Source organism: Typopeltis vanoorti, chromosome 10 (genome assembly GCF_054136105.1).
Source record: "Typopeltis vanoorti isolate ZY-2024b chromosome 10, IOZ_Tvanoo_1.0, whole genome shotgun sequence".
NCBI lineage: Eukaryota > Metazoa > Arthropoda > Arachnida > Uropygi > Thelyphonidae > Typopeltis > Typopeltis vanoorti.
In genome coordinates, this window is record NC_143558.1 from 104,917,919 (window position 1) to 104,936,317 (window position 18,399).

At 36.1% G+C, this 18,399-nt stretch overlaps 1 protein-coding gene across 4 annotated transcripts in view; it reads left to right on the forward strand.

Moving 5' to 3' along the window:
- Window positions 1–18,399, forward strand: part of mv (lysosomal-trafficking regulator mauve) — a 1,073,830-nt gene that overhangs the window by 987,836 nt on the left and 67,595 nt on the right. For all 4 annotated transcript variants that reach the window (XM_090399251.1, XM_090399254.1, XM_090399252.1 and 1 more), the window contains one exon: window positions 3,685–3,782. In XM_090399251.1, the coding sequence (XP_090255377.1) occupies window positions 3,685–3,782 (98 nt within the window). The remainder of the gene's footprint in view (window positions 1–3,684; window positions 3,783–18,399) is intronic.

The following is an 18,399-nucleotide window of genomic DNA, read 5'->3' on the forward strand; positions in this document are numbered from 1 at the left end:
TTAGTAAACCAAACCAACAAAAAATAAAAACAATAACTTCTTCTTTTCAGCCATTTTCTTTCCACTGCTGGATGAAGGCCTCCTCCAGTTCCTTTCTCTGTTTTTGGCAATGGTTGATTTTTCCCAACAAAATTTGACAATTCATCACTCCACCTTCTTTTTAGGACGTCCTCAGCCTCATTTCCCTTTGTTTGGAATCCAGTTCATTAGTATGGTGGTCCATCACTCATCTTCTCTTCTGGATAGACGCCCAACCCATTTCCATTTTAGTTGCTTGTGGTGAAGAATGATGTCAGTGATACGAGTCTGTCTTCTTATCCAGGTGTTTCGCTTCTTATCTTTTAATGTGATGCCTAGTATCAGCCTCTCCATTTTTCTTTGAGTTGTTGCTAGTTTATTTGTCAGTGCTTTTGTTAGAGACCAAGTTTCACAACCATATGTGATGACTGGAAGTATATACTGGTTAAATGTCCTCCTTTTTAAATAGAGTGGGACATCATTGTTTTGAAAAATGCTTTTCAATTTTCTGAATGCACTCCAAGCAAGTTGAACTCTTCTATTTATTTCCTTTTGGAGTCCACAGTTTAGATCAATGAGATGACCTAAATATGTATATGAAGAGACTCTTTCCAAGAAATTGTTTTCTATTAGTATGATTTTTGGTGTTACAAAATGATTAAACGTGATTTTAGTTTTTTCTCTGTTTATTTTTAGGCCAACTTTTCTGCTTTCATGATATAGGTCTTCTATCATTATATTAATCTTCTGGAGTGTTTGCAAAAATTATGATATCATCTGCATATCTTAGATGTGTTAAGTTTCTGTTATTAATTTTTATATCAAGGTTTGTCCAGTTTATATTATTAAATATTTCTTGAAGGAATGCTGTAAAGATTTTGGGCGATAGAGAGTCTCCTTGTCAGACACCTTTTTCAATTGATATTTTATTGCTATTCGTGTGAAGTTGGATTGTTGCTGCTGCAATAAGGTATATTTCCTGGAGGAGGTCCATATATTCTCCATGAACTCCCTGATTCTGGAGTGCTTTGATTATTCATTAGTTTTGATGGAATAAAATGCTTTTTCATAATTAGTAAAGGCTAAACAGAGAGGTAATTGGTTTTCTTCTGTGTTTTCTATTATTTGTTTTACTGCATGAATAGGATCAGTTGTGTTAAATTCTCAAATTTAAATTATTAAATTTCTCATTGTTCTGCTGGTTGATTTGAGTCTAGATGAGGGGTTAACCTGTTTGTTATTACTTTTGTGAGAATTTTATACAGATTATAGAAAATACTAATTGGTCTATAGTTCTTTACTGCTTCTTTGTCTTCTTTTATAAATAACAGTATCAGAGTAGCATTTTTCCAGTTTTCTGGTATTTTTCCCTCTTCTAGGCATAGATTTTAGTAAGTTTGTGATATGGTGAATTATGTTGTTTTCTCTCCATTTAATTAATTCTATGTGAATTAGGTCTTCACCAAGACATTTTCCATTTTTCATTTGTTTTAATGCTTGTTTTCTTTCATCTGAAGTGAATGGGGGAGATGAATTCCATATGTGATAGGGAAGAGTTATTTATATTTGATATATCTATTGAAGAATCACTATAGAGTTTTCTTTATAAAATTCTTCAAGTCTGCTTAGGATTTGTTATTGGTTCCTTATTGTAGTTCCATTCTTATCTTTTATTGCAGTTATTTGATTTTTACCAACTGATAAATGTTTTCTTAGTATTTTCATATTTTTATTGTTTTCAATTGTTTCTTTTATTTTTGTAATATTATAAGCTCTTATTTCATTTCTCATCTTTTTCCTTATTGTTTTGCATAGTTCTGCATATTCTATTTTAGAAGTTCAGTTTTTGTCTCTATTTTTAGTAGTTGTAAGGTTTCATCTGAAAGTTTATGGTCTTTTTGTTGTTTGTTGCTTTTGAATTCATTGGCTGCTGAGATTATTACTTCTGTTGGGCTTTTCCTTACTTTATTTATGTCTTCTTCAAATATGTTTATTAAGTCTAGTTTTTGACTGAGTTTTTCTTCATAATCCTTCTTTTTGTTTTCAATAGGTTTTAAGTCAAAACTTCTTGATTTTTTGTTGTTTAGCCATTTTATTCTTTCCAGTTTGGGGTTTATTTTAATTTTGGCTCTCACCAGTTAGTGGTTGCTTCTTGTTTTTACTTGATTTAGTACTGAGGTATCTTGGACTATTTCTTTATTATTACACAGTATATAATCTATTTCATTTTTTATTTCTCCATTTGGACTTCTCCATGTCCATTTTCCTTTGAAAAGTTTCTTAAAAAATTTATTCATAATGTAAAGCTTGTTACTGATAGAGAATTCAGTAAGAGCCATTCCTGGGTTGCTGCTTGTAACATACACGTATGGTCTTATTGTATCTATTTGGTGAGAAGGATGACCTACTTTGGCATTAAAATCGGCCATTACTATAGTAAAGTTTTGATTGCTATTTCCTTTTTTTGTCTAGAGTGTCTGCAGTGAGTCATAAAATGCTTCTATCTCTTCATTAGTGTGAGATGAGGTGGGAGCATATATTTGGATGATCCAGATTTTAAGTGTGATTTCTATTATTCTTTCATCTGTATAATTAAGTTATTCTATAAGGTGTGTAATTGTTTCCTTAATTAGAAATCCTACTCCATATTGCCCTTTTGTTTTCCCATAATAGTATAAGTAATCTCCATTTTTTTAGTTTTATTAAATGTTCACTGCCTGCATACTTCACTTAAGCCTATGATGTCCCATTTAAAATGTTTTAGTTCTTGCTGAAAGATGGTAAGGTCTTCCTCTTCTTTAAGTGTTCGACAATTAAATGTTCCTATATAGAGGAAAAGAGGATTGCACTGATTATTATTATGAGTTCTTTGGGCTATTCCAGTATTGCTTATTATTTGGGAAAGCTTCCCCCACTGCATCGTGCTCTGACCTCCATAAATGGTTTCGATCAAAGTAGTCATATAGTTGGGGAAATTTAGACACATCCAGTGTTTGCCCATTATGGCCATGGGCTTTACAGCCTTTTTTCTTCTTGGCATTGTAGCGGAGGGGTCGTGGCCTAATCTCCCATGCTGGCCACATAACATCTTGGAAGATGCATTTTATAGCTTTTTGCCAGCTCTTTGCTCAGTATCAACTTCACCATGTTTTCCGGGGGAGCCACGTGGAGGTGTGATACTAAGACTTCCTGGGTATGGCCCTCTGGACTTCACCGAAATACTGGCCCTGCCATCTATATCAGTTCCATCAGGGTTTTTGACTGTGTTGTAGATTGCTAGCTCACAACGGAAATCCATCCCAGGCTTAACTGTGCTCGACATGCTACAAGCATGACTGATGGCTAGTCAACCAAGATCCTGGTAGGAGAACATAGTTAATCCTCCCCGTTAATCCTTCATATGTTATTGTTTTAACAATAACATATGAAACAAAATTAGGGAAAGGAAAACAAATCTATATGTTCTACCTATATATGTCCTGACTTTTCTTGGACCGATTGATCAGTTGTACTTGTACTGCACTTAGGTTTTCCTTATCATCTGAGAAGACAGATTTTGACTGAAGTAATATAAATTAATATCACTGATTAAGAATTACAAATTTAGAAGAAAGTAAAACTTAAATAAAACCAGTAGTGAATTAAACTGTATTGTTTGCATTTTAGGTTGTGTTATATTAGAAGCATTACAGATCATGAGAGACCTGTTAAATTAGTCACAGTGAGCGACACTCTTGGAGATATTGCTTCTGTCAGTTATACAGGTAGTGTGATTCAGTTTATTTAAGAATTTAAATTTTAGAACTGATTTCATAAAATGCTCATATTACTATTACTATTATTACGGGCAACTCCAGGGAGTCATTAGACTCATCGAGGGAAGCCCCAAATCATATTCATCACAACTATTCAACATTCATACAGTATCTATCATACCTTGCGTTAAACTCATTCACTGTCACAGCATCCACCACAGACTCAGGGAGCGCATTCCACTCATTCACTACTCTAAAAGCAAAGAACCCAGCTCTAACACCTTTACTAACCACACTTTTGCCCAGTTTCCATGGATGTCCCCTAGTCCTCCCACAACCAGCCCTGTTCTCAAAAATATCTTCTGAATTAATCTTATAGAAACCCTTCAGTAATTTGAATGTCTCAATCATATCTCCCCTACTCCGCCTATCAACTAATTTTTGCAACCCACAAATCCTCAACCTGTTCTCATAAGGTTCATTCCACAGACCTGCTATCATCTTGGTCACTCGCCTCTGGATCCTCTCCACCTCCTCCCCATCAAGAAGAAACCTAGGTGACCAAATCTGGGCACAGTAGTCGAGATGGGGTCTTATCAAGGCTCGATACAGAGGAACAATAACCTGCTTGTCAATGTATTCTTCAGCAACCAAGTGATTTGATGAGCTGATTTGGCCACTTTTGCAATGTGTCCCCTAAATTTCAATTCCTTATCCACCAACACTCCTAAATCTCCTGCCTCATCAATTTCCTGGAGCACAGTTCCACCAATGCAGTAAACTGCCGCCAATCTTTTCACCCCAAAATGCAAAACCTTACATTTTGCCACATTAAATTGACATCCATTCTCCTTAGCCCAGACCGCCAATCTATCCAAATCATCCTGCAAAATTTTGACGTCATCTGCATTCACTATTGCCCTACCCAACTTCGCATCATCCGCAAACAAATGAACTGTTCCTCTCAGATCCTTTCCTATATCATTAATGAACAAATTAAACAGCAGTGGTTCAACAACAGATCCTTGTGGCACACCACTAGTCACAGGCCGTCTTGTGGACTATACTCCTGAGTAAACCACTCTCTGATATCTCTCCATCAACCACCCTCCTATCCATCTCACCAACCCTATGTCCATCCCCATATGCTGCAATTTACTGATTAGAATTCCATGTGGTATCCTGTCAAAGGCCTTAGCAAGGTCCAGTAGAATCACTGTAAACCCATTACCCTTATCCAGTTCAGCCGTCACTGTGTTATAATACGTAAGTAAGTTACTGAGGCATGACCTACCCTTCACCAAACCATGCTGTCCCCGATACAGTATCCCATTTTCTTCTATCCAATCTTGTATTTTCCTCTTGACTATTTTCTCTAAGACCTTGATAATGATTCCTGTTATGCTGATTGGCCGGTAATTTTCAACAGCAGCCTTGGAACCGCCTTTGTGCAGTGGAACTATTTTCCCCTCTTTCCACCCCTTTGGGACTGACCCAGACCCGAGGCTCAAATTAAACAAAATGGTCAAGGGCACTGACAATTCTTTAGCCGCTTCACGTACGACACGAGCTGGTATACCATCCAATCCCACAGATGTATTGACATTGAGGTTCTGTAATAGACTAGTTACCTCTACTTCATTCATCACAATTCCAGTATAAGCTGTTGGTTCTTCCATTCCTGCAAAGTCACCACCTGGATGATATACTCTTGCAAAGTGCTCGCTCAGTAATTCCACAATATCGACTGATTCGGTTACCTCCCTACCCTCAGCATTTTTTAAGATCATTCTACCATGAGCATTTTTCCTTTTATTTGCAACATATTGAAAAAACTGTTTGGGATTCTCTTTAGCCTGCATGGCCAATTTTCTTTCGTAATCTGCTTTTGCTATTCTTACCACCCTTGTTACCATCCTGGCCTGAGCTTTATACTGTTCCTGCGCCTGATAGTCACCTTTCTCCTTAAATTCCCTCCACAATTGTTTCTTTTTTTGCAGCTCAAGCTTAATAGTGTTATTCATCCATTTAACCCCTACTTGATTTATTATTCGGACTCTTGGTATACAGTCAACCATTGCCTCCTGCAAGCAGTTCTTAACCACCTCCCATGCACTATCAACATCCAGCCCTTGCAGTTTTACATGCCATGGCACTGAGCCAAGTACACACCTAAGCTTGTCATACTTACCAGCCCGGTAATTCTACAGGTAGTAATGAACATGTAGAATTTCGTAAGCCACTGTGTAAAATAATATAGAATTCTCTAAGCAGTTCTCTGATGCTCTCCTCCTTGTGGGGCACCTGTTCATAGTGGATTGAGCCTTCTAATGATCTAACTGACCCTTTTCATTCTTCCTCTTTTTCTTCATTCTACTTCTCCAAAATCTTTTATCCTATCCTATCTTCCTAACCACCATCACCGGGATCCAGTGCCCTGCCGTCATCATGTTTGCCATGCAGTGTGACTCATGTACATCCAAAAAGGGGGAATCCTGGTAGTCTTGCAATACATTGGTCTCTGGTTCGGCAAGATGACTGATCGTGGATGTCCCGACTAGAATCAATTAATTATTGGGCTTACCTTCAAGGGTCAATGGTGTTGCAGTAAGTATCCACCCCCATGGTCCAGGGTTGGAAGGGCTTGCTGTGATGTCAATATAGCATCCAGGGAAACCCTTTTTGTTCCTATTCTGAGTGCAGTCATTGTTGGCCTGTGAGTGGGTGTCCATGTCTTCCGCTGTGGTGGATGGAGAATATTGGTTTCAACTAAAAAATGCTTTGAGCATGAATTTTTCATCCTCATATTTTTCAGGGACCCTCACAAGGTTCCAACCAAGTACTGATACCATAGCTACATCACTTGATTACAGAAGTAAAAAAACAAGTCATGTGACAACAGTATAAATATACCAGTCTTTCTCAACATCCATTCAACAGATGAAAATCCAATAGGGAAAATGTTACCCTTCTTTATTCCTAAGGAATTCCAGGATCTCCCAGAACAGTTAAGGAACTACAATGTGGAGATATATTTGTCAAAACATCACGTTAGCAACACTCAGAAAATATACTCAATGCAGCATCAGTGAGTGTGCCAGTTACTGTAACACCTCATAAATCGCTAAATTCTTCTAGAGGAGCGATATCAGAATGAGATCTTTTTGATGTTCCATATGAGAAAATGTGTTCAGAGCTCAAAGATCAGGGAGTGACTGTGTATGATGCATAAAGATGGTTACCTTATTAAAACCAGGAACATCATCTTATCTTCGATACATCTCAAATTCCAACATCTATAAAAGCAGGATATCTCAATTGTCTTGTTAGGCTGTACATTAGTAATCCACTGGAATGCTTTAAATGTTAGAAATATGCTCATGCCCAAAAACTGCCTGTTATGGCTCTATTACTGGTGCCCAGTGGAGCTGCATAGAGCATGATAATAAATCTATCTCTGGGAAAAAAAAGCTAAATGTGTCAGTTGTCAGTGAGCTCATCCATCTTATTCCTCATGCATGTCTCAGTTAAAAGGATGAAAAATAAACACAAAAGATAAAAACAGAACAAAATATATCATATCAGGATGCAAAGAGGAAGCTATACACCACCATCACACCTATCCTGAAATCTTATGCTAAGAAGGTAACACTTAAGAAAATATCAATAATAACTCAAACCCATATTCTATTCCACCATCTGATAATTTCCCTGTAACTGAACTTCGTGATCGTAAGTGATTCTCTGTGCAGTGCATCACTTGTACCACTTACGATCTGCCTCCCTGAAACAACTCCAAAAATTATTCCATTTGATGAGAACCCACTTGTCCAGAAAATTATGGCCAGAACCTCACCTGTAGATAAACCACCAGATTTCGTCATAGAAAAAAATAGATTCTTCTGCATCCACTGAAAGTAAATTAAACTTGTCAAATGATCCTAGCACATGTGATGATGAATTAAACATTTTTCCAATAAGAAGAGGTGAATGCTGGCCATCCATTCTTCTCTAAAGCAATAAATAAATATATACAGGCCTGACAAAGGGAAGTCCTCAACATCTCAGAAATTGGATAAGCCTACAATGCCAAAAATAAAAATTTCTACAGTGGAACTGTCGTTGGCTTCACCATAAAATTGATGATATCAAGGTTTATCTCGGAAACATAAAAATCCAGTGAGAATCCAATCTTTAAGCCTTTTTACTGTTATTCATAAGGACAGAACTAGAGATGGTCATACTCATGTTGGAAGAAGTGTCCTAAATAGTTTTAATGGAACATGTGTACTAGATGTATTTTCAAAACTTCATGGTTTACACATATAACAAAAATATACAGAATTTTATTCAAGAACTCCAACATATTTCATCCAACATTATATTGACATCATCAGGGAGACAGACTGTTAACTATATTGAAAACATGAATCACCATAATAAGTCATAAAGCATGCATATATTAGCTTGTGTCTTGGTCACAGATGAGTATATGATTACACTGTTAGAGTTCAAAGGAATGGTTATAAAAGTTTTGTAGATAAAAGTAATTTTAAATAGTTATTAATTAAATTTTTTTTTTAAATAATAAATAAATAATGAACAGTTACAAGTGAGAGTGATCACGTCCCAAAACTTAGAGATTGGCATGCAGTCTGAGCAGTTGAGGTTCCTATATTACATTTTTGGAATCTAACAAGTCTGACCTTGCTTCTCATGCTATTGACACTAGGCACTGAGTTCTTTGATAAGAGACAAAATTTCTTTCTACATTCTAGCAAGTTTAAATTTGATCGTCTTTTCCTTGAAACGTGAAACGCTATGAAATCATCCGAGCCTCAACCACTCAGACTGCATGTTAATCTCTAAATTTTGGGAAGCGATCACTATTAGTTGTTCATAGTTTATTTATTTATTTTTAATTAATAATTATTTTTATTATCTCAACTTTCACAACTGTTCCTTTGAACTGTAATAGTGTAATCATATACTTCAGTTGCGAGTGAGACATGAACTGGTATACTCATTCTTTATGACTCATTATTGCGATTTATGTCTTGATTGTAATCACTGGTCTGACTCCCTAATGATATCAACGTAACTTTGGCTATGTAATATATTACAATTCTTGAATAAAATTCTATATATTTTTTGTTACATGTGTAAGCCACGTAACTTTAAAATATGTCTAGTAGGCATAATTCTTGTAGATAAACTTATCCATTGGTGATATATAACTGTCGAAATATAGGAAATATTAAAGTTTTTTAATTAATATAACAGTATACGTTGTCTTTCCCTGAAAATTGCTAAATTTTTAGTTATGTCTAGCACACATGTTCCATTAAAACTATTTAGTACAAAACCTCTATGGTTAAGGACATTGGAAATCTGTAAGAAGATACAGTAAGCTATATTTGAAGAAAGCTAATCTTCATAATAGACTTGTGTTCCTTAGATGTTGTCGCGCTGCTGATATTATTCCTAATTTTGTTAAAATTAAGGAGACCATCAAGTCACATTCTGTAAAGAAGATATATCAAAATGCAAGCAAGGCTTTGTTATTAGATCAAATATGTGAAATGAAGAAACAGTTTTATTTAAATAATGCTCAACTTCTGAAACTAGAAAGTACTTTAAACGACATTCTCAGTCAAGACCATTTTGAATTAATTTCTCATTTCACTATCCTTGGAAAGATGAGCATAATCTATATTTATGGATGACATTGGCACATGTCATCCATAAATATAGATTAATCCATAAGTTTGAAATATTATAAGGAATAAACTACTGCTGTATTCAAACCAATAACTGAACTATTTTGTCTTGTCTCCTCAGCATATACCTTGCTTAGAAATTATAGTAAATGTAGAAAAAGCATCAGAGAATTACACACAAATGAAGTGAATAAATTATGTTTTGATATTGTCCAAATTCTATACAAAGAAAAACTGCCTCCTTTAAATATACCCTTTCAGAATTACAAGCTCTTTGCTCTCTATGCCAGAACATTAGTATTGTCATCACAAAGGCCAACAAAGGCAATACCACCATTGTCATGAATATCATTAAGTATAATCATAATGTTAATATCTTATTGAGAGATACATCAACATACAATGTTATTAGCAGGGATTCAATAAAAAGCCAAATCAGCAAATTAAATAAATTATTAGACAATGTGCAGCTTGGGATGCCACTGCTGCTGAGAGGTTACAAATTCATCATGATCATCCTAAATTTACATAAGAATGGCAACCCACTACCCCTAATAGTGGACTGTATTGGCTCTCCCACTTATTACCTTTCAAAACCTCTCTTGTCGTGTTCAGAATCTCACTTACCACACTAGCTCTTATATTGAAATCAGTCTTGAGTTTAAAGAAAAAAATAATAAAAGATCTACTGTCTAATAACAAGATTATGATTTCATTTCATGTAGTATCACTATTTGCCAACATACCACTATAACAGACTCTTCAATTTTTACAAACTGATTTTCCAGAAGACATCGTTAGCCTATTTAAATTCGCCATAAATGCAGGCTACTTTACATGGTGTAATAAGTTGTTCAAGCAAATCAAAGGAACAGCAATGGGCACTCCTATCTCTCTCACCAGCCTTAGCTGATTATTTTATGAAACATCTAGAAAAACAAATCTTTGACACCATATTTCCTCAACCTCATATATAGTTAAGTTTTGATGATCATATACAGTATGTGCAGTCTGATCCCACTCTGAGCAGAATTACTTCAGTTCTAGAGAAAATGAACTACTCCCATGTCATGTTCACTATTGAGCATGGATCCAATAACCATCTATCCTTTTTTGGATACCTTAATAATTCAAAATCCCACAGATCGCATTGAATTTTCATTTTACCAGGAGCCAACCTTTACTGGCAGATATATTCACTTATCCTCGCACCATCATTCTTCACAGAAGATGGGCATAATCAAGAGGCTTGCAGATTAAGCTCATACAATCTGCTCTTCTGATTCCCTTTTGTTAGACAAACCGAATAAAATTAAAAGCAATCTGATGAGTAATGGAACAAATTTATCATTAAAAAAAAAATTATTGATGATTATCCTCCTTCTAGTAGCAAGGCTTATACGTCGGTCAGACATAACTGGTAATTAGTTTACAGAATTAACAACGCATATAAAGTATATTAATTAAAGGTAACTTTAATGAATAACTTCTATATGTGCCAAGACTACCAACTGCCAAGACTACCAAATTAGCCCGCAAAAGGGCACCATTAGGACTTTAGGAACAATATTAGTTTCTTGCTTTCTTCCTCATTTGCTTTGTGTTAGAGCCTGCATGCACATACCATATCTTTATGTTCCTGAAGATGGCAATGTGACGTTGCCAAAATATAGAAGTTATTCATTAAAGTTACCTTTAATTAATATACTTTATATGCGTTGTTAATTCCGTAAACTAATTACCAGTTATATCTTCCTTCTACCAGAATATAATCTGATGTTAAAAGAATTTCAACACCCTATCTTAAAAGAACCTCCAAACAAATGGCACAGATTCTCTGCAAATGCAAATTCAATCCAGACTGGCCATTCTGTCTTGATCAAAATTGAAGAACATCAAAACTAGATTACATTTTTGAAATCCGACAAGTCTCGCCTTGCTTCTTACATTAGACACAGAGTTCATTGGAACTAGACAAAACTTCTTCATTCCAGCAAGTTCAAACTTGGTCATCTTTTCCTTGAAATGTGAAATGCTATTAATTGTATGAACCTCATCTGCTCAGACTGCATGCCAAACTTGGGACATGATCACTATTGTTTATCATTTATTTTATTTATTTTTATTTTTTTTAATTAATAATTGTTTAAAATTATTTTTATCTATTCAACTTTTAAAATTGTTTCTTTGAACTCTAATAGTTCTCTGAGATTGTAATGTCTCTCTCTTGCCATTAAAAGAAATCCCATCAACAGTCAACTTAATAAGCTAAATAATCTACTAGTTAATATGTGTCTCTCTTGACTTAGATATTCAAAAAACTGAAACTTATCATGATAGACCACCCAGGATTTATGGTCTCTCAGACTACATGAATCTGGATATCCTCTTAGACCAATTATTGACACAATAGGATGCCGTATATACAAAATTTCTAAATTACTTTCCAATCTCTTGACTCCTCTTACTACCATTTCTACCATTATCTCGAAAATTAAGAAATTAAAACTAAAAATTCTTAAAATCTCATAGTTAGTTTTTGAACTCAACTCTCTTTTTCTCTTCAGCATTGTTTCTCTTAATGCCATCACCCTTGAACTTTTTTCTTCAAATTGTAGAAATTTTTTTACCTTTTTATAGAATAAATTAAAAATACCAAGAATTAGCTCTAATCCCAAGTATTTTAATTATAAGGTGTTACACCTTTTTACAACTAGTACATGGGAAATATTTGATTTCTGCATTACTTTAACCTTGCTATCTCTTCGGGGTCTAGTTTCCACTGATGAGACCTCAGTAAAGGTCGAAACTGGTCTGGGTGGATTTCCCATAATGCATAGCGTCATACACACACATGTGCTTTATATTTTGGGATACTGAGGCAATTAATATGAAGTCATTAGCTTCCTGTACAAGTAGCCTAGTTGTGAAGTTACTTATTATTATGTGTTATCCCTGTGGAGTTCATAGACTCATCATGGGAGCCCAAACTTACATTTATACATGCTATCATACTTCTCCTTAAATTCATTCACTGTCAGGGCACTCACAACTAATTCTAGCAATCCATTCCTCGTTCACTACTTCCCATGCAAAAAATCTAGTCTGCACACTCTTACTAACTACACTCTTATACAGCATCCAGGGGTGACCCCTAGTTTCTATCTGTTCATCATATATTGAAAAATTTCCTTTGTGTTAATTTTATAAAACTCCTTTAATATCTTATGTTTCTATCATGTCCCCTCTTTTCTGCCTATCAATCAACTAAACTTTGTTGGAAGTTTTTCCACTTGGTTATACTATAAATTAGAGATACCAAGAAATTATATACTTGGTTTAATTCTTTATCCAAGTGTAAGCAAAAAAAATTTGCACCTGAAGTATTTCAGGACTGGGGCACCTCATATATAGAAGCTAATGACTTCACATCACTTGCCTTAGTATCCCATAATGCAAAGCACACATCCTTGCAGACATGTATAATGCTATGCATTATGGGAAGGGTCACTACCCAGACCGGTTTTGTTCTTTATGGGAATTTCCAACCTCTATGCATTATGGGAAGGGTAGTGACCCTTCCCATAATGCATATATATCCACAAGGATATGTGCTTTGCATTATGGAATACCAAGGCAAGTGATGTGAAGTCATTAGCTTCTATATATGAGGTGCCCCAGTCCTGAAATACTTCAGGTGCAAATTTTTTTTGCTTACACTTGGATAAAGGATTAAACCAAGTATATAATTTCTTGGTATCTTTATTTAAACTAAACTTTGGAACCTATCCTCATAAGGAGCATTCCACAGACCTCTCACCAGCTTGGTCACTCATCTCTGAATCCTCTCTACCGATTGCTGATCCCCAGGTGATCTAAAGCTGTGCATAGTAGTCAAGATGTGGCCAAATCATAGCCTTATAAAGAAGGATAATAACTTCTCTACTTTACTTGTTAGCATGTTCTTCAACATTCAAGTAATCCTTGGAGCTAATTTACCAAGTTTGTAATATGCTCTCTAAACTTCAACTTTCTCTCCACCATTATCCACAAGACCCTAGCCTTGTCAATTTCCTGCGATCCAGTACATCAGTGTGATGCACAGTATGCAACCTTTTCAACCCAAAGTGCATAATCTTACATTTTGCAACATTAAATTGACAATCCATTGTTTACAATGCCAATTTATTTAAATCATCCTGCATATCACCTTGATCAATTATTGGCCTTCCCAGTTTTGCATCATCAGCAATCAGTGGAATATCTCCCTTAAATCCTTTCCAATATCATTAAGATATAAATTAGAGTAGTGGTCCTAATATGGAACCCTAGGTACTCTACAAGTCACCTTCATTCTCCTAGATTCCACTCCACCATACACTACTCCGTAGTGTCTATCTGTCAGCAATCTTACATTCCCCACTTACTCCAACTTTTGTAATAGTTTTCCATGTGGTATTCTGTCAAATATCTTTACATAATCCAGTGGTATCAAGGTGTAATAGTTTCCTTTATCCAATTTCACTGACACTTTATTATAAATGTATCCTTTACATTTATTATAAAGGACCTTTTGCAATTCTGTGCTTCCCACTGTAGAGGATCATATCCCTATCCACCCATGTTGGATTTTACCTTTAATCATCTTTTCCAATACTTTAACCATCACTCCTGCAATATTGATTGGGTCTGTAAATTGGTACTTTTGTCTTGAAGCTAACTTTATGTAATGGAACTATCTTATCCTCACTCCATTCCCTTGGAATCTTTCCAGAGATGAGACTAAGATTGAACAATTTCATCAGTGGCAGTGTCAATTCTCTTGCAAATTTTGTGGATTATGTAGCGGTACGACTGGATAGCTAACATGCTATCCAGTCCCACTGCTGTATCCACACTGATATTTTTCAATATGCTGAGCACCGCTTGTTGAGCTACCTTTGTTCTGACATGAGTCTCTGTCACATCAGCAACTGCAAATTCTCCACCCTGATTGGAGGCAGAGAGTTTACCTTGGTTATGGATATATATCTTCTGATGCTGTTGCTTCAGATGTTATTATTCTGATGATATACCTTTGCAAAATGATTTCTTAGCAGCGAAAAAACTCTTTTGGATTTACTTTGTTCTTCTGAGTGAATTTTCTGTCATCTGATTAGGCCTTTCTTACCATATTAGTCGCCCTTATTACTTGCACTTTGTATTGCTCATGAATATGCTGGTTACCTTTTCTTTATATTTCCTCCAGAATGTGTTTTTTTTTTTGCTTGTATCTCTACTCATCCACTTAATTCCCACATAGTTTAACCTCCTTTATACTTTGTGTAGTCTGATACTGCCTTTCTCAAACAATCTCTGAGACCACTTCTCATGCACTGCTGATATTTTATCCTTGTAGCTTCTCAAGTCATGGCACTTCTCCAAGATACCTCTCAATCTGTCATAATTACCAGTTTTACAGTTCAACATAAACCTTTTTTTTTTTTTGACAGAGAAATCCACATGTTTATCAGCTTCCCAGAACAAGACTATAATGTCACTCTCCCTGATTGGAGGCAGAGAGTTTGGCTGTGGATATATCTTCTGATGCTGTTACCAGATCCTGTACTCTCAAACCCTTGGTCCTCTCTATAATATGTTGTTTCAGGTAATTATCCCTTAGTAACTGTATAAATTTCACTTCCATCTTGCCATGCAATGTTTCCTCCCTCCAATCTATGTCCTCATAGTTGAAGTCCCCATAATAATTGTTCAGCCTGCACTCATTGTTCTAATCTGCTGATACATAGCATCTACATCTTCCTGTGGACCTCTTGGTCTTACAGCAGCAACCAAACATATTATGTCCTATTGGCCTCTATCTCACATCAGACAGCCTCAAATGAACCATCTCCCCCCAGACTTAAAATCCTCTTTAATTTTTAATTTTGTTGACTGTAGTTCTTCGGCTATCATCAACAAAACCCCACCTCCTGTCCCATTCTCTCCATCCTCCCTGAAAATACAATACCCTTTACATTCTATTCCTACAATTATATCATTTTCTGTCAACCAAGTCTCACTAATATCTATAATTTTTGGCCTAGTCAAGCTGACCAATGCTAAAACTCTTCTCCCTTATTCCTCATACTTCTGGCATTCATGTACAGAAGTATGAGAATTTCAGCATTCCCTTGAACTCACAATTACCCTTGTGCAATGTTATTACCAACCCTCTCGAATCTGAAACTTGTGTAATCACATTCAGCATTGCATAATCATTTCTGTATACATTCTTTCTTTTAAGGTTACATGATGGTCAGTATTCATGGTTAAGAATTTAGGGAGACACAACACATGTGTTAAATTAATTACTTTACTTAATGTTAGTAAAGTAACAATTGACGTTTCGACCTCTGTATTGAGGTCATCATCAGAAAAATACATATGTATAAGAAACACATTTACATGCTCCTGCACTTTACAAGGTAAAATGAAACTAAGCTGCTATATCCGGGGGCGCTAGTGGGTCAAGCGCTACGAACGTGTTTTGAAGAGCTCCTGATTCAGATAAGTTTTACTAGGAATAATTAAGTATATATGCGTAATTGTTTAAGTAACAGCGGCTGTAAACGTTGTACGCTACCGATATTATTAGTGTGGGGTTTTTTTTCTTGCTTAAACTAAATACGAAAACGTTAATATTAGACCTAGTAACCTGCAGAGAAAAAAAAAAAAAAATGGCGGCGGCATTGTCATTCCATGATTTTAATTTGGATTTCAGTCGGTTCGTTAAGTGTGAGATAGAGGTGAACAGTATGGTGTGAGATAGAGGTGAATAGAATCAAATGCTTGGTGAGATGTTGTTATAAACCTGGTAATGTGGATGGTGGTGATAGTGAAATGTATAGTCAAATAAGCCAAGCAAATAAAAGGGTGATCATTATGGGTGATTTTAATTATGGCAATATAGACTGGAATGAAGAGATAGCAACTGGAAGTAAAGAAAATGAGTTTCTTGAGTTTTTGAGGGATAACTACCTCAGACAGTATGTAACAGAGGGCACAAGAGGATTAAGGGTCTTGGATTTGGTCATCTCATCGGAGGATGTAATTATCAATGAGGTATCAAATCATCCACCAATTGGTGAAAGTGACCATGAGGTGATTACTTGGGTGGTTGCCAGCAGTGCAAGGACCCCTGTAAAAAAAGGGTATATGTGGAACTACAAGGGGGGTGATTATGAAGAGCTCAGGAGACAGCTTGCAGGTGTAGCATGGAATGAGGAGTTAGCTGGAAAAGAGATCAATGCAGCTTGGGGGATTTTCAAAAAATATTTAGTGGATGCAATGTCTAAATGTATACCACGGGTGAGAAGGTTAAATAAGTTAGGTGTGAGATGGATGAATAAAGAGATTAAGCATGCAATACAGAGAAAAAGGGCATTGTGGAGGCAGCATAAGAGAAGTGGAAGTAACCAATTTCATGAGTTCTACAAAGACCAGGCAAGGAGAGTGACTTGGTTGGTGAGAGTAGCTAAAGAGAGGTATGAACAGCAGTTAGCTAATGAAGCTAAAAAGAATCCTAGGGAGTTCTTTCGATATGTAGCCAGCAAAAGAAAGAATGATTATGGAAGGATGACATTGATTGGAGGAAATGGTATAAAGACAGCTGTTGCAGAATGTGTGGTGGAGATACTTAATGAGCAGTTCATAAAGATCTTTCAATCTTGTGAATGTGACTTCATGGAGAGATTAAGAGCAGTTGATGATGGGGAGGAGAGACTGACTGTAAGTGAGGAAGAGGTGTTTGGGGAGTTGAGTAAACTAGATGTAAATAAGGCTGTGGGACTTGATAATATATCACCGCGTATTCTGAAGGAATGTGCCAGAGAGTTGACACCTGCCTTGACATATTTTTTTAATACGAGTCTTGCACTTGGTCAAGTCCTTAAAGAGTGGAAGGAGGGCAAGATTGTGCCACTTCATAAAGGAGGTGATCGAACTCAAGCATCAAACTATAGGCCTATCTGTGTGTCAGGTGTTGTGGTTAAGTTGTTGGAGAAGCTTGTGAGAACTAGGATCCAGAGTTGGGTTGACAACAATGGTATAATCTTTGATGGACAGCATGGATTTGCTAAAGAGAGGTCGTGTTTTAGTAATCTACTTACTTATTACAATAAAGTGACTGCTTCCTTGGACAGAGGAGAAGGATACACAGTAATATATTTGGATTTTGCAAAAGCTTTTGATAGAGTACCTCATGATAAGTTGACAGTCAAACTAGAGAAGATGGGGTTGGATATTAGATTAGTGCATTGGATTGGAGACTGGCTATCTGATAGGTATCAACAAGTTGTGTATGGGGGTGCAATATCCAGGAAAAGGAAAGTCACTAGTGGAGTGCCTCAGGGATCTGTTTTAGGGCCATTACTATTTAACTTGTATATTAATGATATTGGCAAAGATTTGGATGGAGATATTCAGTTGTTTGCAGATGATGCAAAGTTGGGACGAACCATAAAGAGTAGTGAAGATGTTGTGGCCTTGCAAGAAGACTTGAATAAATTGAGTGATTGGGCAAGCAAATGGGGATGTGAGTTCAATGTTGCAAAATGTAAGGTTTTAAAATTGGGAAAACAAAGATGGGATGCAGAATTTATGCTTGGTGAGAATATATTGTTGGAAGTAGAGGAAATAAGAGATCTGGGAGTGATAGTGGATAAGGATCTAAAATTTAGGGGACACATCGCCAAAATTGTGAAGACAACACAAAGACTTCTGGGAATGATGAGGAGGACACTGACGTGTAGAAGTAGGGAGATTCTTGTTCCATTGTATAAGGCTTTGATTAGGCCACACATGGACTATTGTGCCCAGATTTGGTCACCTGGTTTTCAGAAGGATGAAGAGATGTTGGAAAGGGT